This window comes from Pongo abelii, chromosome X (genome assembly GCF_028885655.2).
Source record: "Pongo abelii isolate AG06213 chromosome X, NHGRI_mPonAbe1-v2.0_pri, whole genome shotgun sequence".
Taxonomy (NCBI): domain Eukaryota; kingdom Metazoa; phylum Chordata; class Mammalia; order Primates; family Hominidae; genus Pongo; species Pongo abelii.
The window spans coordinates 117,111,345-117,139,238 of record NC_072008.2 but is presented as its reverse complement, the minus strand read 5'-3'; the positions used below and the strand labels follow the sequence as shown (position 1 = coordinate 117,139,238).

Genomic DNA, 27,894 nt, shown 5'->3' with positions numbered 1-27,894 from the left:
TTATGTTAAGTGAAATACACTGGAAACATAAAGGAAAATACTGCATGATCTCACTTACATGTGGAATCTAAACAAGTCAAACACAGAAACAGAAAGTAGAATGGCGGCTACCAGGGGTGGGGAGGTCAGGGAAATGGTGAAATGTTGGTCAACAGGTATAAAGTTATGGGTATGCAGGATGAATATATATCATTGTGTTTTTGTTTTGTGTTTCTCTGATGGCTAATGATGTTGAGCATCTATTTATGCCCCTATTAGAAATTTGTACATCTTACTCAGAAAAATATGTATTCAGATCCTTTGCCCATGTTAAAAATGGGTTGTCTTTTTTATTGAGTTGTAGACGTTATATATATATTCTGGATCTAAGTCATTTAACAGATGTGCTTGGCAAATATTATCTGTCATTTTCTGGGTTGTTCCTTCTATTTCTTGATTTGTCCTTTCATGCACAAACATTTTTAATTTTGATGATGTCCAATTTATCTATTTGTTCTTTTGCTGCTTGTGGTTTTGGTGTGACAGCTTAAATCATTGCTTAATCCATTGTTTAAATCATTGCTTAATCCGATGTCACAAAGATTTATGCCTATGTGTTCTAAGAGAGTTAATTTTTGTGTATGATGTACTGCAGGAATCCAAATTTTGTTTTTTGTTTTTTGTTTTTTTTGCATGTGGATATCCATGTGCAAATGGTTTCTTTCACTTGTTTGAAAAGACCATTCTTTACCCATTGAATAGTGTTGGCACTCTTGTTGAAAACCAATGGACCACAAATGTGTGGATTTATTTCTGGATTTTCAATTATATTCTATTATCTATGTCTATCCTATGCTAGTACCATGCTGTTTTGATTGCTATAGCTCTGTAGTAAATTTTGAAATTAGAAAGTGTGAGACCTCCAACTGTGTCCTTATCTTTGAATAATTTTTGTTATTTTGGGTCAGCTTGTCAAATTTTTTCAATTTCTGCAAAGAAGCCAGCTAGGATTTTGATAGGCATTGAATTGAATCTGTATATTAATTTGGGGAATATTGCCATCTTAACAATATTACAGAGCATTTAACTTATCAACATTAAAAAGAACATAGGGTGTGTATCACTTTTTAGATAACAGTAAAACAAAAATTGTTCATTTACAAAATAATGTACTAGTCCCTTTTTAAGGCCTCCTTCTTAACAAGTGTCACATCTCCATCTTATGTTGTTTCTAGATGGTATTTTAAAGACAGAAATAAAGACCTTGCTATGAGAACTGGGTCAGTTCGAAAAGGGGCAGCTTTGATCTTGAGCATTCTTGGTTTTGCAGGCTCACTCTTCATACAGTCGAAGTCTGGGTAAGGGAAGATGAAAACTCATTTTTCAAGAGAATATTATCTGCCAAGCCTTGTGCCTTGCATTTCTCCGTTACATAGTCCCACTCAATCTTTGCAACAACCTTTTACATAGGTATAACAATTCCAGTTTGCAGATGAGGAAGCAAAAGCCTGTGAATGTTAACAACTTAGATTGAACTCACAGGGCTTTTAGGTGACAGAAGTAGAATTTGAATCAAGGTTGGTTTCACTCCAGATACTATTCCCATACTCTGAGACCACTGTCAATATAAAAATATCTGTTCAAACCTCTGCCCAGATCTGGCAGAAGGGTCTTATCTTTCTTTGAACCCTAGTAGCTGTTGAGTTGTTCCCAGATGCTCCTTCCAGATGTTGAGGGCTACAAGGAAAGTCCATAGTCTGTACCAGAGTGCTTATCCAAGCTGACTTGCGCCCTGGCACAGTTCATCTCTCCAGAGGAGCTCTACTCAGGGAAGGGCATTTCCTTTTATTCCAGGGCAGGACATCTAGCCAGACCAAAAAACTCATACTTTTTATTTCAGTGCAGATCTTCTCTCCTACTAAACCATTTGAGATGTAGCTCTCAGTGACAATCTCAATGACAATAACTCATTTTACTGTAAAATAATAGATCTTTGTGTGTCTAGCTCTAGACCATTATATGGTCATTTCCAAGAATGTTAAATATATCAAACCAATTCAGATTATTTACCAAGGACTGTGCCTTCCTGAGCAAGTTGAGGAAGAGTTAGCTTACCTTCCAGGATGGAGATTGACCTACAACAACTGAAAGTACAAATTCAAGCTCCACGGGATGGGGAGCATTGTGGGATTATTCTGCATGATGGGCAGTGCAAAAATATCTCCTCCTCCTTCTCCTCCTCTGTTTGTGATTTCTCAGCTTCATCATTGGGTTTATGTGCTTTTATATGGGATTATCACACAGGAAGAGTTTGCAGTCACAAACTACAGCCAATATTCTTCACTAACTTTTTTCACTCCCTACTTGCTTACAGATCATCAATTTTGATTTTTTGATGTGATTTTCATAGGTGGTTTCTATATCTCTCTGTGGATCTGTAAGCAGGGGTCATGCTTTATGTTCATAAAGCATTAGACAAGCTCTTGAGCTTGAGCAGAGGATCCACATGAGGGGATGCACTGAAGAGCCAGAGGCACACCCTGATAGTGCCAGAGAGTTTACAGAAAGGATGTGAGAAAGAGCATGACGTAGTCAGATTTGCTTTTTAGAAAACACACTCTAGCAGAATTGTAAATTAGAAGGGAAAAGTAGAAGCTAAGTGACCAGTTCCTTTAGGCCTTCATTATTTATTTTCCTGGATTACTGCAATATTCCCCAGGAGTAATGGGGGTAAAGAGCAAGGGATAGTTTAAGAGATGTTTAATGGGAATAATCAAAAGAACTTGGTAAATGAGGAAATGGTACGGGTAAATAAAATGAGGGGAAATTCAAGGATGATGCCTAGATTTCTGATTTGAGTGGTGAGCAAAGAGAGAATATGAGGAGAGGCTCAAGTTTTGTGAGTGCACCAATGGACACTCTGTATCTAGCTGCTCTGGTGGGGCCTTGGAGAACCTGTGTGTCGAAACTCTGTATCTAACTAATCTGATGGGGACATGGAGAACCTTTGTATCTAGCTCAGGGATTGTAAACGCACCAATCAGCGCCCTGTCAAAACAGGCCACTGGGCTCTACCAATCAGCAGGATGTGGGTGGGGCCAGATAAGAGAATAAAAGCAGGCTGCCCAAGCCAGCATTGGCAACCCGCTCGGGTCCCCTTCCACACTGTGGAAGCTTTGTTCTTTCACTCTTCGCAATAAATCTTGCTACTGCTCACTCTTTGGGTCCACGCTGCTTTTATGAGCTGTAACACTCACCGCGAAGATCTGCAGCTTCACTCCTGAACCCAGCGAGACTACGAACCCACCAGAAGGAAGAAACTCCGAACACATCGGAACATCAGAAGGAACAAACTGCAGACGCGCCACCTTAAGAGCCTTAACACTCACCGCGAAGGTCTGCAGCTTCACTCCTGAGCCAGCGAGATTACGAACCCACCAGAAGGAAGAAACTCCGAACACATCCCAACATCAGAAGGAACAAACTCCAGACGCGCCACCTTAAGAGCTGTAACACTCACCGCGAGGGTCCGCGGCTTCATTCCTGAAGTAAGTGAGACCAAGAACCCACTAATTCCGGACACAATATGAGCACTGATGAAAGGAATATTCTAGATTACAGATACTTATCCTGATAGTATAGGCTATTCTGATATTAATCCACATGCCTACATCATTGGTTAACAGATCAGTCCAAGTGGCATCCATGCAACTGTGCCATTGGAGAGTTATCCTGCATGGATTTGAAATGTTCATAAATGCTGCTTCTTGCACGAACGTTTTGGTATTTTCTCTCAGTGTAGGGGATAAACCTTTATCATTCAGGATTTGGTAATATGATTCTTCACACAATGAATTATTTATATCATTTTGATGCTAGATGTGTTGGTGTTGGTGAGATTGATGAGATCACATGGAATCCAGATAATGTTTATCCAGAGGAGTTAGAAGACTCTAAATTACCTACTGGGAACATCATTGTCTTTTCTACGGTCAAACCTTATGATAGAAATATCCTGAAAGCAGATTATAATATATGCACTTCTGAGTAAAGTGAAAAACAGCTTACCAAGCACAATGCTTGCAAAATCAAAACAAAAATCACTGCTGAAGGTGGTAATGGACCAATAGCAGCAGGGATTAAGATCTTCATTATGGTGAATAGTTTGATAATCCCCGTTTTCTACTTGAATTCTAGAGGAGTAACTATCTTATTTAAATAATTTTAAAATATCTGAATTATGTCAGCTACATATATTTAAATATAAGAGGAATTTTAACTCCATTTGCTAATGTCTCTTCAAGAGAGTTTAGAATGAAAATGTGGAAAGCCTAGTGGGGCTATTTATTTATTCTTACTGCAGGGTTTCAGTATACAATGTAAAGAGTCTTAATTTACAACATTAGAACATGGCATAGCCCTCTCATTTTGTAAAGCAAAGCAATTTGGCTTTACTTGTTATAAAATTAAAAGATGTTTCTCATTATGAATTTTATTCTCCTGCAATACTGTAGGCTGAGAAGCCAGTCAATTCATGTCCACAGGGAAGAACTCATAAGCAATGATATTTGCATTCCCTGCATCCCCAGGGAGAAATCACAAGGGGCTGAAGAGAAAGTGGGATGTCCTATTATCTAACGTGGGTGGGACTGGTGACAGGTGGAATTAATTTTGTGAGGAACTTCTTGATACCAAAGTAATAGGTAGTTGGAGGTAGAAGTGGGCTGGGCCATGATACCCAGCCTATCTCATTACCATGACCTCTGAAATGTCATAAACAAAGACGCCATGCAGTCCATTGCTTTTCTTATTGCAAATATTGTTGAGATAATTGTATATCACATGTAATTGTAAGAATGAAGAGAGATACTGTGTACCTTTTACCTGTTTACCCTCAATGGTAATATAGCCTTGCTTCTTACTTTGCAGAAATGTATATCTCTAGGAAATAGGACAAAGGTTCTCTAGGTAAAATACTAAAGTACATGTATAATAGGGCCACATTGCTAACTTCCTTTTTACTCCAAGGTTGGCTGCTTGAGAGAACATGCATAAATGTGTATAAAGCAATAGCTATAGCAAAGGCTTCAGATTAACCTCTATGGTAGGCAGTGGGTCTGTAATATGCAAAAGTTGACCTGACAAGCCCCAGTAAGGGAGAGGCGAAAATACCAAGACCAAACTTGCCCCCTGGTTCATTGAGGTGCCAAAAACTGAAAAAGAACATCAAAATGGGTCCAAAGATGTAGTGAAATGATTTGATTCCATGGGAAGGGTTTCTGCCATCAGGTATGGAAAACAAATAAAAAGTAATCAGCTGTAAAATTGCAAAGTGGTTGAGTCATCCCAGAGATCTGTCAGCATCAGGGACTGCTGTGTATACTGCAGATATAGGTAAGTTGAATGGGAAGCACAGGAGCAGTTGGACAGTAACACTGGTACAGCATTAGCAGAGGGTAGTGGTAGTAGTGGTGCTTGACACAGGTGTATGGGAAGCCAGCAGATGCCACCCAAGTGCCTGGGGGCAAAGACCTCATGGGATGTGGAGAACAAATAAAATCTGTGGGGCACTTCAGGTATTAGCCCCTCCTCACTTCAGTAGGAGGTAAGGAACTTGGATAAGGCTAGAGTTCCAGCAATCATGCTTATAAGGTTGAGCTGTGGAATAATATATTTATCATTGTTTGGGCCCTGCTCCTCCAAGTCATTGTGACAAAGGAAAATGCCTTCAAATTTTATTTTGTGATGGAAGATATTGGTAATTTGCTAACTCATAGACAGTATTTCTGCTTCATTTAATAGGAATAGAAAAAGAGTTGGAGCAAACCTGGCAAGAAAGGCTGGAAGGGTGTGAGGCTTGTTAGCTTGTTAGCAGGAGCTTGTTAGAAAGAGAGGCAGTGCAGTAATTATGCACATGGGCAGTAGAGAACTTGGCTAAATCCCAGTTGCTGGAATTCTCATTCACTTGCCCGCTCATATTTACAGAAAATGTCTTTTTGGCTTTCAACATGGAGGGATTAAGTGAGAAAATTAAAGCTTGCATGTATGTACAGTGAACTAGAAAACAACCAAATAACATTTGGTAAGATACATAATCCATTTGTAGGGAATATAGTACCAGTGTGTATGCACTTACACAAAGGTACAAAATTATATACACATTCTCTAGGAGTACTATGCCCACTGTACAAGTAATACTAGTGGAACAAACTTCCAGTTTACCAAATTGCTGGTGTCCTTGAGTCTTGAGGACTCAAGAGAGCTTCTGACAAACCTGACTCCAACAGGTGCGTCTAGCAGCTTTTAACAAGCTTTAATGTCATTTAGTCACATTTACAGGTGATTTTTTGAATATCTACAGTGTCTGACATGTAGCAGGAGCTCAATAAATGCTTTTCAAATGTGTAAGCAAATTAACGAATGAAGGTTTTCAGTAATGTTGGTTGAAATGCCTCCTGTGACCTCTGGACTTTGGTATCAGATATAAGACAAAACTAAACATTGTGCAGATGGTTTTGCATGTTCAGAATTTTCCAAGTGGAAAGATGATCAAAAACAAATTATTTACTACATATGATTTCTTTTGGTAGTTCCCCTTCATCTACATTTGTGATCTGCAAGGCTTCTGACCTGCATTGAGTATACACATTCACCTCTCTGAGCTACTCCATGTAAACATCAGATGGAGACTCTGGGTCCGAGTTATTTAGTAGCAGAATTTGCAGAGCATTTCCTGTATGGCTCACAAGGCTGGGCATTTCCCTGACTCCAGACCTATGAGACGGTGATACCCTCTAACCTGTGAAGTAGGTAAAATGGTCAATGCCAAGGGAGGGCGTGGATGGGAAGGTGACAGAAGACAGAAGCAATAGCTCATTGATGTTTGTCATTTTTATTTGCAATACTTTAGGTCCAAGTTTCAAACTGCAATATTTTTACACTCAAGACACAGTCATGCACAATCCATATTTCAATTTTCTATTGCTTCAACCACAATTTAAAATAACAATATTGAAAACAAAAATCCTTAAAAAGATTGGATGCTGAGGTCAGAAGGATGGAACCACACCATCAGCAGGTCTACAAAAGAAATAACTTACTTAAAAATCAAACAAACAAAAAGACCATAAATACCTTTAATCCAAAGTTACAGAAGAATTTCACTACACATGGTTTACAGATAACACATTTTGACAAAAGTAATGCTCAGCCAAATGAGATACAATTCTGATAAACAATGAAAATGTGAATCCTTCTCAACTTGTTTTGTGTAGATGTTATGAGTATAATCCCAGTAGACATCACTACCCTGTGATCTGGCTCCTCCTGGCTGATGTACTGAGATTAAAAACTCAATGCATTAATAGTTACAGGATTCTGTGAAGATCTTATCAATAATGAATATGGTATTTGCGGGTCCATAAAGCACACCACACACAAGCACGCACACTGAACTTGAATTTTGTACTCAGGGCTGGTTGGCACTCTGCTGTAGGCAGGCCATTGGGACCATCCACTAACTAACTCCCAGTTTACCCTCTTTCCAGCAGTGTACTCATCATACAACTGGCCAATCACTGTGGGAGTTGTCATCAGAAATGCTATCTTTGGTTCCCAACAAATTAATTTGTCAACACTTCTCAATGCTAATAGCATGTAATTACTTTTTCATTTCTCTCTGCAACTTGTAAGTGTTTAGGTTCACTCTTAGCAGTCTCAGCCATTAAAATGCATGGGCTCTGCTATCTTGTGCCACTTGAGAATTAAACTCTAGAAAGCCCAGCACTACTTCACAGGAAAGGAGAAGCCCAAGTACAGTTATATTCTAGCAAGTGTGACAGTGTGTTTCTGTTGTAGTGGCAAATACTGGCCACAGCTTAATGAAAACCAGACTTTACATACAGACTGTATGGAAAATGAAAACTGGGAACAGTCAAAAGAAAATGGACATTAAAACAAAAACAAAATGAAACAACTGTAAATGAATTGGAAGGCTGCCACAAGTTTTATCAACATCCCCTATTATTATGAACTTCATTTGCTTGAGCTTTTTTTTTTTTTTTGAGACGAAGTTTCACTCTTGTTGCCGAGGCTGGAGTGCAATGGCATGATCTCAGCTCACCACAACCTCCGCCTCCTGGGTTCAAGTGATTCTCCCACCTCAGCCTCCCGAGTAGCTGGGATTACAGGCGCCCGCCACCACACCCGGCTAATTTTGTATTTTTAGTAGAGATGGGGTTTCTCTGTGTTGGTCAGGCTGGTCTTGAACTCCCGACCTCAGGTGATCCGCCTGCCTTGGGCTCCCAAAGTGCTGGGATTACAGGCATGAGCCACCGCACCCGGCCCATTTGCTTGAATTTTAAAAATCATCTTACATAGTTCTTTTATTTAACTGCAATATAACAGACTCAGGCTTAAACATGTGATATTTGCCATCACTATAGCAGGCTGAATTTGCAAAGCAACCTATAATGCCGTAGAATGTTTGTTAGACTTTTGGAAAGACCCTAAAGATCATCTAGTCCAATACACTTATTTTACAGATGAGGAAACAGCCATGGAGAGGTTAAGTGACTTGCCAACGGTCACATAGCAATTTAGTAATGAAGCTCATATTAGACTCCAGGGCTCCTTCTTCCTAGGCTAGTCTTTATTCCACTACATCTGACTCATTCTCTACTATTGCTGTTGATTTCCTCTTGGGTACTAAATCTGTTGAACATGGTGCCTGCCTTACTGCTGGTATTATGGGATAGCATTTGCCTGATGGCAGCTTCTAAAGGAGACTCCGATGGCACTAAGCAGTTTCTAAAAGTTTATCTTGCAAGTTCAACCCAATTAAGTGGCAGTAAATGCTACAAGTTGTATAGAATACTCGTACACACAGGTGTGCACATGGAGGTGATATCTCAGTTCCCGCATTTGCAGATTCAGTTAGACATTGTTTAATATTAAACACATTCCCAATGCATGTTGGGTTATATTCATTTGGTCACTTAAAGGAGTGTGGATCAGAAAAGGAATGAAAAAACTAAAAGCTAACCAACAGAAAGATTATATCAAAAACAAATCTTCTATGAAAAATTCTTTCATAGGAGAAATATTCCATTATTTCCAAGTTCCCATTTATTTCCTTCCCAGTCCACATGCAAATATATGTTCAGAATTGTGTGCTGAGTTCACTTCAAATCGCAGGCCCATCAAACTGTCAGTTTACAAATGCTGAATTTCAGTCCTCTTATTCAGAGCTCAGAGACTGGGAGATACTTGCACTACTGGCCATACCTTTGTTTAACTGAATATTAACTGCAAGTAGCTTAGATAAAGACCAAGAGATTCAACCGGGGATGGCAGGGTTAAGACTCCCCTAAGTATTTTTATATTGAGAATGACCAATAAAAAGCTAGTGACTTCTCTAGGTATAGGGTCTGCTTTTAGTGAAACTAAGCAGCATATCTGAGGTGACTACCTCATTATTAAAGTTCTCACCTAAAATTTCTTTGGTGAGTTAGAAGGAAGTTCTCCTTTGGTTAGATGGTCTCCCTTGCTCTTTAAAAATCACAACTACTGCAAACAACCTATAAATAGGCAGAAGAAAGCACATGGAGACCATCCCAAGCCAAAATTAACAGAACTATAACTGAATGCCAACAGGCAGAGACAGTCCTACATATTTGTTTAATGATTTCAAAGTCAGCTTTTAATTGCAAGTCATAATTTCTATTGAAATTAGTGGGACTTGCCCTATTGGTTATTAAAAGAAGAATCCTACCTGAATGATATACAGTGTTATCCTGTTGGACAAGAAAATGATGGGAGCTGGGGATTTTATCCTTCTATTCCTCCAAAATTCAACCTGAGAGTCTGTTAAAATGTTCCAGAAAGGCAATATCTGCAAGAGGGCTAATAAAATGGTCACCCCTCCAATCTAAAGCAACCACAAAACAGACACCTGAATGCCATACCAAAGCAGAGGGCAGACAGCCTGTTTTAAAGCAGAAGAGTGTGTTTGGAGTTCTAATAGTGACATCTCCCTAGCTTTAACTTATAGATAATAGTCTCCTAAGAAAGCGTGTGCCATACCTGAGCGTGTGCCAACCTCAGCACCCAGGCAAGCATAAAGCCTATGGAATAATTGTAACTAGCAAATATCTGTGCCCTGCATGCTCTGGGCTCTGGCCAGAAGGCATCTGCTTCTGGCATCTTTTCTATGTGTCTATAGTTCCCTTTCTGCTGTTTATTTATTATAAAGCAATATTATAACAATATCAAATAAAATTTTAAAAAGAAAAAAAATTCACGTAATTCCACCACCCTAACACAACTGATTTCAATTATCTATGTTCCCAGTCTTTGTCCATATGCATTTCTTTTTACATAGTTGTAATCCCTGTTTATGTTATTTAAAAGTGATATTATAGAATCTCTCAGAACTGGCAGCCTCATTAGAAATAAACAACCCATTGAGCAAAGGAATATAATTATTTACACGATTTTTGAGCTGAGAAATATCATTTATAGACAAACATCTCAAACTATCAAAACAGTTATACAGACAACAGGAAGCAATTTCATATTTCTTTTTCTTTTAGCAATGGAATGTGCTTCACCGGGGAGGGATAGATGTAAGGATCAGGTGGTTAAACTCAAACATTGGGGTGCAGTTCACAAGCCTGAAAGAAATCTGAATAACATAAAGAATAAATACTTGAGTTAAATCTTCTTACATGGCTTGGCCATCCAGTAGCCAAAATGGAACATGGACACACAAATATTTACAACGACACACACACGAGATCAGCAAGAACGAAGTCATTACCCAACATGGTGACTGATTTGAGGGGATTGTGTCATCTGAAAATCCTCATGGGATTATGACAACGCACTGGATCCTTGCTAACAACATTAACGTTCTTTCCTTTTTTAAATAAATAATCTCTACTGTGCTTCTCACCCTTCCCTGACTTTCCCACTGCCCTATTCCTATCTCAGGACATTTTGGAATCAACATTGAAGGGTGTGCCCTTGCTATCTCAGGGCACACTAGCAACATCAAAGATTTGGATAGACTCATCTATGTCAAGATGAACTAAAAAAATCCAGGGAAAGAGAATAAACTGTTAACAGTCTGGAGTTCAAGTTACTCGATTGTACCAAATGTGAATCCTTCAGCATCATTGTGGCATGAGAAACAGCTTCTTTCTAATACTTATTAGAAATATACATAACTCTCCAATACAGGGAAGGGGCTTTAGAAGCTGTTCTCATTTGAAAATTTACATAAATACAAATTTATAAGAGTAATGCCTCCTGGGATATATTATTATCAAATCTTGGTACAAAGTGGTAGTAAAGAAGTACCTGGCTCCTCATTGTTAATATGCTGAACTGAAAGCATAAGAGAGAAGCCATTTCTCTGCCTACAGTGATCTGAAGGGTCACTGCTCCAAGGTCTCCAAAATAACAACAACAAAAAAGGCCTTCTCAACATGTAAGGGATGCTAATTGATGAATAGGGTTTCCTAACCAGGTTTTGGGCTCTCTCCACTGGCAGGACAGAGTCACTAATGTACTGATTTTTATTTGCATCCCAGGATTTCATTGAATTTCCCGGCACTATGAGTGAAAAAATTTTTAAAGTACTTATTTTTAAATGAAATCAAAATTAAGGCCTCTCTCTCTCATTAGAGCAGTGTGGCAGTAAAAATTACAGGCCCAGATTCCTTTTTGCAAAGTATAACATAGTATGCTTCAAATTAATATTACCATTTCATTTTCTTTTCACATTTGTTGTTTTATCCCACTGTGGACATTTTCAGGGGGAGGAGGTCAAGCCTCTCCCAACTTTTACAGTCAAAGAAAACAATAGGGAAAATAGGAAATACACCAGTGGGGTCATCTCCTAAACATAAACACGTACACTATATAGTTTGCTGAAACTCTAAAGAAAGTGCTTTCATTTTAAGAAGTGGATACATGGATGGTTAGATGGATGGATGTACCTTGGCAAAGAAGGAGAGAGGCCTATGTAACTGATCTCTTTCCCCTTCTTGCTGAATGTACATAGGTTCTGTTTAGATTCATTTATACTACAAATTAAGAAGCCTTCTATAACACAAATTGTTAGTTTTTCAAAGGCTTAGAGAAACAACTTTCTGTAATTTACAAAATTGTCAATACACTCAAAAGAGAGGCATATCCTTTTCTACACAGACACTCCGCAGATATTTTTCTACTCTCAGAAGATTCAGGAAGTGCCAACTGCTAAACTTTTAATAAATAGATATATGGTGAAATAATAGTCAAATTTTGTTATTTTCCCCAAGTCATATAAGGAATTCTGTTGGACTGACATTTCTTGGGATATGATTGTAAGTTAAAATTATTTTCCACTGGAGAGAATTTCAAGACCTTTATGAATATGCTTTTGATATTCAAAAGCCCAAAGAACTAAGCAGGAACACACCATATTCCAAAACAGAAATAGGTGATACATAGGGAAAATGGGAAGAAGTACTTAGAGCCCAATATTGATTGGGATGTAGCCTTCACTGATCTCCCATTTCTTACAGAGTTGAATGTTTACTGTATCACCTTTCTCTAGATCTTTAAAAAACTTTTTTAAATGTTATAAATTGTCAAAATAAATAATTTGTATCATAAGTAAATGATGGTTAATGGATCTATTTCCTCCTGGTATGCCTATTTTACAGTGCATATGTTTCATAAGCACACGAGAGGATTAATTTAGGTATCATTATCTTTGTTTACTTAATGTCCAACAAGGATTTCAGTATTCTACATGTATCTGATTTTGGCTGTCAGAGAAAGTCCCATCTTTGTTTAAATGTGGTTTCTCCTATGAGGATTTCCTAGGTTCAGAACCTGAACTCACCTAGCAGGATGTCACAGTTTCAGTGTGTCCTCTTTCAGGTATTAAGGAGATTAACAACCTGGTTTACTCAACTATCTTTTAAGCATCATTGTGAAAATGTGACAGGATTTCACCGTTTGAGCTTTATTTAGATATACAGTTTTTTGAAAGCCCTTCCTGAACACACATATTCCTCTCCACTTTTGGAAAATGTCTTAAAAGAAACCTTTTCCAATACAAATGCAGAAAAATAGGTACACAAACCAAGCCACCACTATAGAAGAATAAAAAATTGCAACTCTATTAGGGCATGGACTTCCACATGTTCACACAGTACTTGCTCTGGTATTTTTTTGTTTGTTTGTTTTTGTTTTCTTTTTGTTTTTGTTTTGTTTTTTTTTTTTTGCCTTACTTTTTTTGCTTTCTTTTTTTTAGAAAAACATTTTGACATCTTTTTTTTTTCTGGACATCTAATGACAATGCAAGTGAAAAACATCACACTGGGTAAGGAGTTTTGAAGGAGGTTTGAATGCAAGAGGGACTACTCTCTAACTTAAAAACAAACACAACACTATGAAGAGGGAGTGTGCATCTTTGAGAAACCTTTTTCTTCAAAGTGAATGCACAAAATGAGGGGATTCACTACTGGCTCTTTCGCTTCACGGTGGAAGTGACCACTTTATGGTCACTTCAACATTGCTGCCCTGTTTGGGCTGCGATTCAGGCTTACAAATAAATTACATAATCTGAGGGAGTAGGAAAAAGGCTTATAAGAAGTTTCTATTCATTTGAAAGGTAAAGAACCCCCACCCCATCTGACTGTCTTTTCTTCCATCTTTCCTGCAGCAGAGTTTTGTTTCAGTCTTACTCATGAGGGAGATGGTGAGGTGTAAGGCTTGCAGTCTTAGCGGCTGCTGTTCTTAATCGCTTCCTTTGCAGCGATAATCAGAGGAGTCAGGCTGGAGAGAGGCTTGGCTAATTTTAAAAATGGATGCTGCAAAAGGAAGGAAAAAGAGGAATTATTGGAATTCTTTCCTTCAACAAGTATATTACTTTACATTTTCAAGCAGCCCTTTTTAATTAAGATATATTTTGAATACCCAATTAAATATCATTTAATTAAAAACGGTGCCAGCTTTTGTCCTTCAGATGTTTTTGTACTTCAATGCCATGAAATCCTCTGGAAGCTGACTGGCAGAGTGAGAAACTGAGGGATCTTGTAAAAATCTCACTGTGTTTGCAACAGTCTGACTCTCTGATTTTCCTAAACTGATAAATTTATCTAGAGAAGCTGTCATGCTTGGAAAAAGTATATTTAGTTAACCACTAAAGAACTCTGTCCTGAAACCAATGACTTACTAACTGCTAAACCCAATAGCCGTGCCTCTACCATTTCTCTTTTGGCCCCTCTGCAGTACTTAATTAAAGTGAATATCCCTTCCTTCTTTGAATTTTTAAAATTTATTTATTTTGCCTCAGAAACCTGTGACATTCTACCATATTGGGTCTCTTCCATGCGCATGTGCACTGAATATTCCAGCTCCATTTTCTTCCCTGGTTTCACTTCCTCCTCCTACCTCCCACTCATGAGAACTTGGCTGTCATAATCTTCTTTTTTTAATTCAATTTCTTACAGATCTCATTCTCTTTCATGGTTTCAACCCACCATCAGCTTTATGGAGATGACTCCTAAATCCATAGTATGTGACCTGATCTCTTTCCTGAACTCTGGTCCTAGTTTTCCTCCTGGATATTTCCTATGGGATTTTCTTCCGTCACCTTAAATTCAACATTTAAAAAGTTATGTTACAGTCTCACAAGCAGGGCAATCTTGTGTAATGTAAGCTATAGGGGCTTTGGAGTCAGAGTACTTAGGTTAAATCCTCATCTCTGTTTATTAAAATGGTTAAATGAGGTAAGTGGCAATCCCTTATAAGTTACACAGGGTCAAGAAATGTTAGCTATTATACTGTCTTACATCACTTGTCCTCTTGCTGAATGCTACCATTGACTTGATAGCCTGAAGTCACTTTTGTCTTCCTCTTCTTTATGTTCTAAATGCAATAAGCTACTGGGTACTCTCTTCTCAACGTCTCTTACATTTATCTCTTGCTTATTATTATTATTATTTTTTTTGAGATGGAGTCTTGCTCTGTTGCCCAGGCTGGAGTGCAGTGGCACAATCTCAGCTCACTGCAACCTCTGCCTCCCAGGTTCAAGTGATTCTCCTGCCTCAGTCTCCTAAGTAGCTTGGATCACAGGCGCATGCCACCATGCCTGGCTAATTTTTGTATTTTTAGTAGAGACAGCATTTCACCATGTTGGCCAGGCTGGTCTCAAACTCCTGACCTCAGGTGATCTGCCTGCCTCGGCCTCACAAAGTGTTGGGATTACAGGCATAGCAATCATGTCTGGCCATCTCTTGCTTTTTCTAATTCAGTCCTAATCATCTTAATCCCAAATTATAATAACTCCCCCTTGGTCTCCCTGTCTCCATTTTTTCCTGTTGCTAATTCTTACCACATACTACCAGATTAATCTTCATAAACAAAGTTGTCATCATGCTTGTCCCTCAGACATCTTCAGTGTTTCCCCACTGCCTACAGCCCCAACTCTTAAGCCTGGTGTTCAAGGCCCACCACAGGATTATCTCCTGCAGCTTCTTTACTTGAACTCTTTATTTCAGCTACACTTTCTAGGTTCTGTTCCTGTAGACCTTGCCCATATGTCTTTGGTTATACCCTAACACTTCCTTCCATTTGAAATCCCTTCCCTTATTTTCTTCAACTTATCTAAAACTGATCACTTCTTTAAGGCCCAGAAGACCTCTTTCCTGTTTGCAGACATTTTCTGATCACCCCTAGCTTACAGAAGTATTTCTCTAATCAACCATATCATTTACTATTTGAACAGCTCTTTGGGTTGAATGAGTCTCTAAACAGCTTTGCATTATATTTTCATGTACCTAAGAAGGTTGTGAACTTCTTAAATGGAGGAATCATGCCTTTTAATAGGTTTGTATCACCCACTGCACTTATGCTTTACAAATGGAAGTTGCTCAATAAATATCAATTGATGGACAGAGAACTGTCTTAGGTCATACAGAAAGACACACAAATATTGAAGACCTGTGTCTTTTCTCCAGCCTTCCAGTGGGGTGAATGTCATGCATCTCTCCCCTTTCTAATCTTGAAAATGGCAATAATAGGCTAGAGTCAGAGAATGGAGTCGCACGGACTCAAAGAGAAATACAAGCTATTGCTTACATGTATAAAATGAAAAGACGCAATAAACTATTCAATTTAGACTCAAAATACAATTTTGTATCAGTTATCTGACTGGTTCATATAAAAGTATTGTTGGGGAATGAATTAACTAGATAATTGATTTAATGATCTATTTAGCTGGATAGCCACATTTATCTGGATAGCCAATTGAAGAGAACCTACACCTTCAATTATCCTTACAAGAAGATATAAGAGGAATGTGTATCAGAATGTGTATGTGGAGTGGTGGGAGGGGTGAAAAGATATAAAAGTGATGTACTTAAAAGTTGACTTTTCATCTGTAATTTGAGGCTGGATTAATTAGAGGATTAACAAAGGGCCATTCCAGATTTGACATTTTAGGGCCCTGTGATAACCTGTGAAATGCTTGCAGGTAGCAGAAAAGAAAAGATGTAGTCTCTTCAGTTTCTCCAAATAGGTTTATTCCAGGTATGATCTGAGTTAGGGTGGGATAGTTTTTGCCTGGGTGCAGCTCTGTCTCTGGAAGGAGTTCAGAAGCAACAGGAACAGGTTTTTCTTTCAGGGGGTAGGCTAGAACAGACAATCTGTGGTTAATGCGCTGTATAACCAAGTGTTGCACCTTCTGTTTAATTGGCTTATGTGTTCAAAATCACAAAGAAAAATAGCAGTCATTGTTCTTAGATGTTAAATGTCTTCATACATGTCCCTGAGAAACACTCCCCAGCAGTGAAGCTATGTGTATAATCCTAGGCACGTACTGCTTTATCAAATAAAGACATATTTTTATCTAAATTGGTTTGTGTGTGATGTGTGGTGGAAAGTCAGACAATTCAGGGCTCATATCCCAGCTCTGCCATTCAAGAGCTGTGAGTCTCAACTTTTACATCTATAAAATGGGATAATAACGCCTACCCTATAGAGTTGTTATAAAAATGAAATAATTTATTGAAAGAATTTGGTACATAGTAAGTATTATTCCTCCTCATATATACTAATCCCTGAGAGCCATGAAAAGGACAAATGGTTACAGAGGCACTCACCACTGGATGGTACTCACCCAGGCAAGCAGGTGCCTGCCAATTGGCATCACAAGCAAAGGGGCTTTGACCAGTAAAGCATTAGAGTAGCAAATGCCATGGAAATAATTGCATAGTTATGTAGAGAATTACCTCCGGCCAAGAGCACCTGCATACAACATCCAGGGGCACAAGTAAAGTTTAGAACAAAACACCAACACCAGAGGGTCACATTGCTTTTTTTTTCCTTGCAAAATAAGACTCCAGGAAGAACAAAAGAGATTTACAGATTACACTGCCAACTTCTCAGAAGAAAGGCAACATGTCAGTCAATCATGTATTAGATGCGTGCCTATAGTTATGTGCCTGTGGTCTAAAATAAAATGGTAATAACCTAACTCTAGAGATCTCTTGACAGAGCTCTCTGTCACACATTGAGATGGAAAAGCTGAGTATAATGCCTGTCTTTGTAATTGTCCTATTTTATTTTCACCTGCAAAAGCTCCTTGGCAGATCCTCGCCTATCCACATCCATCTCAAGACAGCGATTTAAAAAGTCACGGAATACAGCCGACAGTCTCTCAGGATTCTGGAGCTCTGGGGTTCCATTAGTGGCTATCAGATACAATGCCTGTAGAAAAAAATAGAAAAATCCATTCAGCACATACATATTAAAATCATGGGTTGGCACAGAAGGCAAAAATCCAGTTTCTTCTGGTTTACATTCTGGGTCTTAATAATTCCACTTTAGAGAATGACACATATATTTCAAAGTTTCTATAACATTTAGAAATGATTAATATTGGCAGTAACTGAGGTGACAGTGAAGTGTCGTCCTACCTCCAAAAACTTAAAAATAAGGTTATATGGTTGTTCTCTGAGAGTTAAGCCATTAAAAACCCACATATAATGAATATATGATTAAGTACCTAGAAAATTAAACCAAAGGATTGCCTGTAAATCTGTTTCTCTAAAGGCTTGGGGAATACACATACATCCATTCATTTTGATCTGAGTATAACCTTGGGAAAGTGCAATGGAAAGGTAATTGTAATTTACTAAGTGCTTATCTTGTTTGAAGAATGTTTGTGAATAGATGTGGAATGAAGAGAGTACATTATAGAATTAGGGAAGTACAATGAACCAGAAGATGCCAGTGCCTGGATGAGAGAGGCAAGCTGTGGGGCCCAAGAACTCAAATACTTTTACCCTGTGGCAGCTGTATCCCTATTGATTTTAATTAGATTTCCCATGAAGGTGCACCTACAATGAGAGGAAATATGAGGAAAAAATGACAATAGTAGTCTTGGCACCTGACAATTATCATGGTAAAATAATAATTGTATATTTCTCTGAGAGCTTTGTGGTATAAGGCCACCACTAAAAGACATCAAGTCATGATGTCCCGAGAGAATCAATGTCTCTAGTCTTCCAGTCAGAGTTGAACTCAGGACTACGATTAATTCACAAAGGTAAACCCATCTTTCAAAGGTTTTTTTTTGAGACGGAGTCTTGCTCTGTTGCCCAGGCTGGAGTGCAGGGCACGATCTCAGTTCACTGCAACCTCCGCCTCCTGGGTTCAAGTGATTCTCCTGCCTCAGCCTCCGGAGTAGCTGGGATTACAGGCACACATCACCATGTTAGTAGAGATGGGGTTTCAGCATGTTGGCCAGGCTAGTCTTGAACTCCCGAACTTAAATGATCCACCCACCTCGGTCTCCCAAAGTGCTGGGATTACAGGTGTGAGCCACTGCGCCCAGCTGAAGGTTCTTGATACAAGAAAGCTAACCATTACTGATCCCTCTTCTAAGCAAACAATTCAAGAGCATTTAGTATGTACCAGATAGTTTATTAGACACTGGAGAGCTAAGGATGAATAAGACAGTGATCTTGCTTTGAAGGATCACACAGTTTAGTGACGGAGACAGACATATATAGAGAGCTACAGTACAGTGGGCCAAGAGCTAATCGAGGAAACTAGAAAGCACTAAGTAAACACAAGGATGAAGTAGTTTACACCAGAGCTCAGAGAAAGCTTCACAGAGGAGGCTGACATTTTAAAACGGTATTGAAGAATAAGTAGGAGTTTGCCTGCAGGTACTGCCAGGGTTTTACCAGCCCATGCAACAAACCCCCTAACTCTTATGAAGACATGTTCCCTCCTGAACTTGTCCAGGTTTTGCAGCAAATTATCATCCCCTTTCCCCTTTCTCTACTCTAGCTTCTATTATTATTATTATTACAGGTATTTCTATAAAAGTCCTTTTGCAGGCCAGTTTTCATCAGCTCTTGAAGACATCTCTTCTTTTTAGCAACTCCCACAGATGTACTTTAGAAAGGGTCAGGAACAACTGTTTAATCTAGTGGCTGTCAACTTTATAGTACGCATCAGAATCATCCAGAGGGTTTGTTAAAACACAGGTTTCTGAGCCACCCCAAGAGTTTCAGTAAATATGAGCAGGGGCCCAAGAATTTGCATTCTAATAAGTGTCCTGTTGATGTTGAAGCTGCTGGTTCCAGGACAACACTTTAAAAACAACTGGTTTAATCCACCCAAGTAATTAAGCAATGGGCTAAACTAGAGGGTCCCAGACTTGTCTGAACATTAGAATCACTTGGGGAGAGTTAGAAAATCCCCATGCTCAGTTCTCACCCCCAGAAAAATTAAGTAAAAACCTCTGGGAACAGAACCTAGGTGCCAATATTTTTAAGCTCTCCAGGTGATTCCAATTTACAACCAACAATGAGAATCCCTGGCTGAGAACCTGGAGCCCAATTCACACAAAATAACTCAGAATCTCTGCGTCGTATGTACACCAAAGGTAGGAGCCACAGAATTCCATAGGAGATTGTCTTCCATAGCGATGTGTGAGAATTACAATGCCATATGCTTCTCTAGAGTGCACGGAAACTTCTGGCTTTTCCTCCTAGTACTGTACACTTAAAAACCCACATGTAAATACATCCCTCACCCCCATGAAATGAACATCTTCCTTTCCCCCAACTCTCATTCCTTTGTAATATTCAATACCTTCATTGATGAACAGGAAATGCAGGTGGTAGCTATTAGGACTCCCATGCCAAAATACAAGTCAGTGACAAATCCAGTTTTGACTAAAAGGAGATGGGATGCTTTTAGAAAATCACTGATTGGGCTAAAATCGAATAGTGCACAATCATAGCAGATATAGTCAATTAAGTTCAAACTGCTTTTGTTCTTGGATGATTAGTGCTTGAAGCACCTGTCCTCCCAAACATCTTTATTCCTTTATTAAAAGAAAATCAGTTGCTATAAATTGCATTCACTGCCTCCTCCTAAAACTTTTATTTCAGCTGGCTACAACTTCCCCAAAGTCACTGTTCTTGCTTTTTTTCCTGCTCTGTAGCCAAGCCCAGACCTAAACAAGCACACCTTTCTTCCTTTCCCAGACTCGTTTCCGCTCTCTGTAGGTCTGTATTCATGCTATACTGTCTCATTTTCTCACTTTACTTTCACCATTCTTAGCTTAATATATTCTATTCCACATAATTTTCTTCCTTTAAAGTACATACACATCTTCTCTACCCAAGTCCTTCTCATCTCTCTTCAATCTATGCATAATTACCTAAGGAAATACTTGGCCTTTTTTCCATTCCATTTATGAATCCAAAAAAATGACCTTAATCATAGTTGTTAAGCCTGAGTAGTGCTAGTGAAATAGTACATCAAGGGAGAAGAAAACCTTGTAATTTGAAGGAAAATCTGAAGTAATGAAGAGCCAGTGCTACGAACCTCTACAGTACTTCAAAGAACCCTTACGTCCTCCTCAGAACTTCAACAAAAAGGTCTGGCTGTAGTTTTTGTTAGGGGGTGGGTCTGATAGTAGGAGGTTTGGATTGGTGGCCTAACAGCAGACTCCAGCCCTGGTTGATTAGTGTTGATCTGCTTATACTCCCTCATCCCTAAACAAGGTATCCAATGCAAGGTTGCCTTTTGCTCAACACTATGTCATAAATATTTTTGGATGTTTTAAAAATTCTTCATAAATATCATTTTAAGAGCTGCATAATAGTTCATCATGTCGATGCACCATAATTACTATTGGTGAACTGATTAAAAAATGCATGCAGTAAGAAAAAGGCTGAAACACACCAATTTGTGAACACTGGTTCTCTCTGTATGGTAGGATTGTTGGTGACTTAATTTTTGAAATATATTTTTTAATTTTTCAAATTTTCTACAATGGACACAGTTGCTTTTATTATTTTAAAACCTCCAAAACATTATTTAGAAAATACAGTTAAAAAGCTGCAGTGTCCAATTTACACAAAAATCCCCATCTATTTCTCTTTGTCTTCCTAGGATTAAACCTGCTTTTCATCAAGCCCTACCCTTTGAGGGAAACAAAAACCCAGACTATTTCTTTTGCAACTATTGTTTTCATTTTAATTGCAACAGTATTATTTCCCACTAATTTCCATTGCAAAAATCCACACTTTCAGTTATATATGGGCTAAACTGGCTTTTGTGGACTGGCCTGGGAACCTAATCACTATGTATAATGCCACTTCTATGGGAAAATGCACTCTGAGGTCCAAATAATTAACTTAAAAATGTACTTTTGGAACACATCCTGTGAGTAAGCTGGGGACTCTCTTAGTAAAAAAAAGAAAATTGCTACCCACTACCCAGCTAATGAGAGACAAATACAGTTGTAGCCAATAAAACAATGACAACAAAAAGGGTTTTACTAGCAAAGTCAAGTATTAGATGAAGAAAGATTAAGGACAATAGTTCTGGGCGTGAGTGATAACATGTTGGTTTTATCTGAGCTAATGAAAACTCAAAGAAAATAAAGTGGCTATTAGAAATTAGGCTAGAGATTTCCCATATACTAGTTGGTTGCTTCTAATGTTAAGTAAGAAACCATATAATCATCTTTTCCCCCTTCTTCCTCACCCAGCAATCTTGCCCGCTCCACACCCTTATTATAAATAGTCCACCAGGTTCTATTAATGCAACCTTTAGAAATGTCTTTCATACCCATCCACTTCTCTCTATCCCTATTGTCTTTGTTTAAAGTCGGGCTTCTTTCAGATGGTTCCAAAGTTACGATAACCTCCTAACCGTTTTTCCACTATTCAAGCCTTTTTATTCTTCAGTTCATCCTCCTTAACAATCTTATCTAATCACAGGTCTCATTATGTCATTCACTTCCTGCTTTAAAATTTTTTGTCACTCCCCATGGTCCACAGAGGTGGTTTTCAAACTGTGCTCCCCAAAATTCCTCTTAAGAGCAGTTAAGAGGGAAAAGAAGACAGAGAGGAGGAGAGATTCTAAGACTCTCCCCAACACATACATTTTCTTTTTCCTTTTTTTTTTTTTTTTTTGAGACGAAGTCTTGCTCTGTTGCCAGACTGGAGTGTAGTGGTGCGATCATGGCTCACTGTAATCTCCACCTCCTGGGTTCAAGCGATTCTCCTGCCTCAGCCTCCCAAGTAGCTGGGATTACAGGCACCCACCACCATGCCCAGCTAATTTTTGTATTTTTAGTAGAGACAGGGTTTCACCATGTTGGCCAGGATGCTCTCTATCTCCTGACCTCATGATCCACCTGCCTCGGCATCCCAAAGTGCAGGTCGTGAGCCACTGCGTCCAGCCCACATACCTTTTTCAATCGGAAAATTTGTGCATTTTTCTCCATTTATTTGTGCTTCCAAGCAAGGTTTCACTGGAACCAGAGGATCATTATAGTTGTTTGAAAACTACCGATTCACAGGACATAATAAAGATTCCTTAGGCAGTCCTGTATGATTTGCCCCCTGCCCACCTTTCCAGTTCCAGTTTCCATCTGTTCTCTTCTCACCCTAGGGCCCTTCTCCCAACTCCTCTCCTGCCCCGCCACACACATACACACTGGCTGAAGCTCACATACTACTCACACCAATTTGTTCATCATTCCCTGAATAGGAAATGCCTTTCATTGCTGCCTAAAATGCTATCCTCATTTGCCTTAAGTGCCTGCTAAACTTGCTTTTCAAGCACTGGTTAAAATGCCATCTCCTCTTTGAAGTCTTCTCCATCTCTCCTAGGTAGGTAAACATGGCGACCAATCACTCTGGTTTTCTGGTGACTATCCTGGGTTTTAGTGTGGAAGGTTTTGTGTCCCTCAATCTCAAGCAAACCAGGATAGTTCTATGGTCACCCTGCAGATGGAATTAGCCATTTCCTTCTTTGAACTCTGATAGTTCTTGGTTTATATGTCTATTTTTACATTGTATTATATATGAACACTTGTTATTTGTTTACAGGTCTGTCTTCCTTCCTAGATTGTGAGCCCATGGAAGGTAGGAGCTGTGTTATAACCAACTGTGGATTTTGTGACAACTTGCTGAAAATAGGTGCTCAATAAATGTTTTTGTTGCTGGACAAAATAGCCAAAATGTTTAAATTTAACTGAGCTGAGACTATAACAGACTTATATACATAAGTATTAAAGCTCAGAATCTAAAAGTGACCTATTAAAATCTAAGAAGATATGCAGAAAATGAAAAATAGCACCTTTTCTGAGCTGAACAGGCCTGGCATGTAATAACTTCTGATGACCCCACTGTTCAGTGTGGGAGAAGGAAGAGAGCTGTATGAATAGTGTATGTAAGGGGATGTCATCACCAAAGGGAGGGAAAACTGGAAAAAGATGACTAAAACATGGCCAATGCAGAAAGACCCATAGAGAAAGGGAAGAAAAAAAGTGTTCTCTGGAATTTGAAACATAGTTCAAAAACTTATTTTCTCTGGCTGTTCTTGAACAGAAAAGGTACTCTTGATTAATCTATTATATCATTTAACAAGATCTGCTTTCTTCCTGAGGTGAGGCAATATAGGCCCCATAACCTACGGACCTTATTTATAATGTTAGAAATACAACCTTTGGCCAGAAAAATGGTGGCTTTCTTCCTTGTGATATAAGCATTACCTAGAAGTTTCTGATGTTCTCGAATTCTTCATAATAACTCTAAATATCTTGGTAATAACACACAAACATCAAAGTTTTCACTGACACTGATGTGCAACTGAATTTACCTAAGTACTAAGAGAAAACTAGGTTACCAAGTTTAAGGGATAATTCAATTTACTATATTAACAATTTCCTCAGTTAAAAAAGATCAAAGCAGTCATTATAGAAGTTACCACATTTCTCCAAAGAAGTCCCCCCACAATCCATATGTACTCAATAAATTGTTATTAAGGCAGTTTTGCAACAGGACTAACCACTTAATTAAAAAGCTTTAGTTTGTGACTTCAGTTCATTACAACAGTTTATAAAGTTTAAGTTAAGAAATTAGAAAACAAACCAGAGGACTTACATGGAAACATGTTAGCAACCATGAGGGGCCCCAGCACAATATAAAGACTCACTTTACAAAGAGGTTAGGGTGCAGTACAAACATTTCTTTGTAGGCTGAATATTTGAGATGCAAAACACATTTTACTATGGAAATCATATTACACATGGTGAGAGGGCTCCAGCCCAGCCCTAAAAGTCGACTTAACATACAATGTAACTGAACTATAAGAGGGCTATTCATTGATATCTTGATATCTGTATAAATGTTATATCCATGGAAAGTATTAATAGATAACTTTTACTGAATGATACTATTAGCTTGTGCAATTCACAAATAAACCCCTGAAGTTTTAGACTGTTTATAATAAGTTCTATTTTGATCTCCAATTGAGAAGAAACTGAGGCTTGTGGAGATAAAAAGAAGAACTTGCCCAATGTCACACAACTAGTATTTGAATCCAGGGAGTATGAATCCAGAGTTCATGCTGTTGACCACTGCATAATACCACGTCTCACTGTTTCCAGTCTCTGTTATGGGAGTGCTCCTAGAAAAGGCAGACATTGGCTCTTCAAGGAGTGAAGCACACTGTGTATAAGCTACTGGTTTAATTGATCCACCTCTGCCTGTACAGAGGAAATGGGTCCTCTTGAGGTCAATCATTCTCTACCTGTTTGGAAATGAGGAACAAAGGGCAGGTACCCACTCAGAGAGGTAGAGGGGTTTCATACAGTATTGTATATTGCCCAGTGTCTAGTACACACACACACACACACACACACACACACACACACACACACTAGTCATTCCTCGGTATCTATGGGGGATTGGTTCCAGGAACCCCTTTAGATACCAACATCTATGGATGCTTAAGTTCCTCATATAAAACCTATGCACAGCCTCCCCTATACTTTAAATCATCTCTGGATTGTTTATGAACCTAATACAATGTAAATGCCATGTAAATACAGCCATGCATTGCTTAATGATGGGGAATACATTCTAAGAAATGCATCATTAGGCAATTTCGTCGTTTTGTGAACATCATAGAGTGCGCTTACACAAACCTAGATTGAATAGCCTACTACACACCTAGGCTATATGGTACAGCCTATTGCTCCTAGGCTATAAGTCTGTACAGCGTGTGACTGTATTGAATACTGTAGGTGACTAGTGCAGCATGTTTAAGTCTTTGTGTATCTAAAAATAGAAAAAGTACAGTAAAAATATGGTATAAAAGATAAAAAATGGTACACCTGTGTAGGGCACACACTATGAATGGAGCTTGCAGCACTAGAAGTTGCTCAGGGTCACTGAGTGACTAGTGAGTGAATGTGAAAGCCTAGGACATTACTATACACTGCCATAGGCTTTATAAATACTGTACACTTAAGCTACACTAAATTTATTTAAAAATTTTCTTTCTTTGATAATAAATTAACTTTAGCTTGCTGTAACTTTTTAAATTTATAAACTTATTTTTTCAACTTTTTGACTCCTTTATAACAGTTTAAAACACATTATACAACTGTACAAAAATATTTTTTAAATATCCTTATCCTATAGACTATAAACATTTTCTATCTTAAAAATGTTTTCCTTTTTTCATTTTAAACTTTTTTGTTAAAAACTAAGACACAAACAGGCTGGGCATGGTGGCTTACGCCTGTAATCCCAGCACTTTGGGAGCCGAGGCGGGCGGATCACCTGAGGTCAGGAGTTTGAGACCAGCCTGGGCCACATGGGGAAACCTCGTCTCCACTACAAATACAAAAATTAGCTGAGTGTGGTGACAGGCACCTGCCATCTCAGCTACTTGGGAGGCTGGGACATGAGAATTGCTTGAACCTGGGGGTTGGAGGTTGCAGTGAGCCGAGATGGCACAACTGCACTCCAGCCTGGGTAACAAAGTGAGACTCTGTCTCAAAACAAAACAAAACAAAACCTCCCAAAAATCTAAGAAACAAACAGACACATTAGCCTAGGCCTAGACAGCGTCAGGATCATCAATACCACTGTTGTCCCCTCTCCATATCTTGTCCAACTAGAAGGACTTTAGGGGCAATAACTTACATGGAGCTGTCACCTCCTAGGATAACAATACCTTGCTTGCAAATACTTCCTGAAGGATCTGCCTGAGGCTCTTCTTGAGGAGTAGGTTTGTTTATACCATCATCACTACAAACATGTAAGTAATGCATTGAATTAGAACATTATGACATCACTAGGTGATAGAAATTTTTCAGCTCCATTATAATCTTATGGAACCACCACTGTATATTCAGTCCATCATTAACCAAAACATTGTTATGCAGCACATGACTGTAGCTGTCATACTGTATTGTTTTGGGAATAACTACAAGAAAAAGTCTGTACATGTTTAATACAATGAAACCATCATTTAAAAAAACACTTTTGATTTGTGGTTGGTTGAATCCATGGATTTCACACCCGTGGATCAGAGGCTCAACTGTGTGTGTGTATATATATGTATGTGTGTGTATGTGTATATGTATACGTATATGTATATATATACACACATATATGTATATGTATATATACACACATATATATGTAAATATGTATATACACACATATGTGTATACGTATATATACACACATATGTGTATACGTATATATACACACATATGTATACGTATATATACACACATATGTATACGTATATATATACACACATATGTATACGTATATATACACACATATGTATACGTATATATACACACATATGTATACGTATATATACACACATATGTATACGTATATATACACACATATGTATACGTATATATACACACATTGTATACGTATATACACACATATGTATACGTATATATACACACATATGTATACGTATATACACACATATGTATACGTATATATACACACATATGTATACGTATATATACACATATGTATACGTATATATACACATATGTATACGTATATATACACATATGTATATGTATATATACAAACATATGTATACGTATATATACAAACATATGTATACGTATATATACACCTATGTATACGTATATATACACATATGTATATGTATATGTATATATACACATATGTATATGTACATATACACACATATGTATATGTACATATACACACATATATGTATATGTACATATACACACATATATGTATATGTATATATATACACACACACACACACACACATATATCTATCTATATTGAAGGTTCATATGCAGCTGGTTGTTGCCTGCAACTGACTCCTAATCTGATTCTTTTGTCATTTTAGAATTTCCAACTAACTTTGAGTGTTTTATGAGAGATATTTGCCAACAAGTGACTTAACACCTTATGACTTAGTTTACTCGTGACCTGGGATTTCACAGTTTAAAAGTCAGAGTATATTGCTGCCTCTGATGTGTTTATGGATATCATGAAAGTGTCTGCC

At 38.3% G+C, this 27,894-nt stretch overlaps 1 protein-coding gene across 16 annotated transcripts in view; it reads right to left on the bottom strand.

Moving 5' to 3' along the window:
- Positions 1 to 6,852: 6,852 nt before the first annotated feature.
- Positions 6,853 to 27,894, bottom strand: part of PAK3 (p21 (RAC1) activated kinase 3) — a 297,720-nt gene continuing 276,678 nt past the window's right edge. For 14 of the 16 annotated variants that reach the window (XM_054544144.2, XM_054544143.2, XM_054544142.2 and 11 more), the window contains 2 exons: positions 17,611 to 17,748; positions 6,853 to 13,847 (listed from right to left, as the gene is read on the bottom strand). In XM_054544144.2, coding sequence (XP_054400119.1) covers positions 13,758 to 13,847; positions 17,611 to 17,748 — 228 coding nt within the window. In that variant the 3' untranslated portion in view covers positions 6,853 to 13,757. 16 annotated transcript variants of the gene reach the window in all.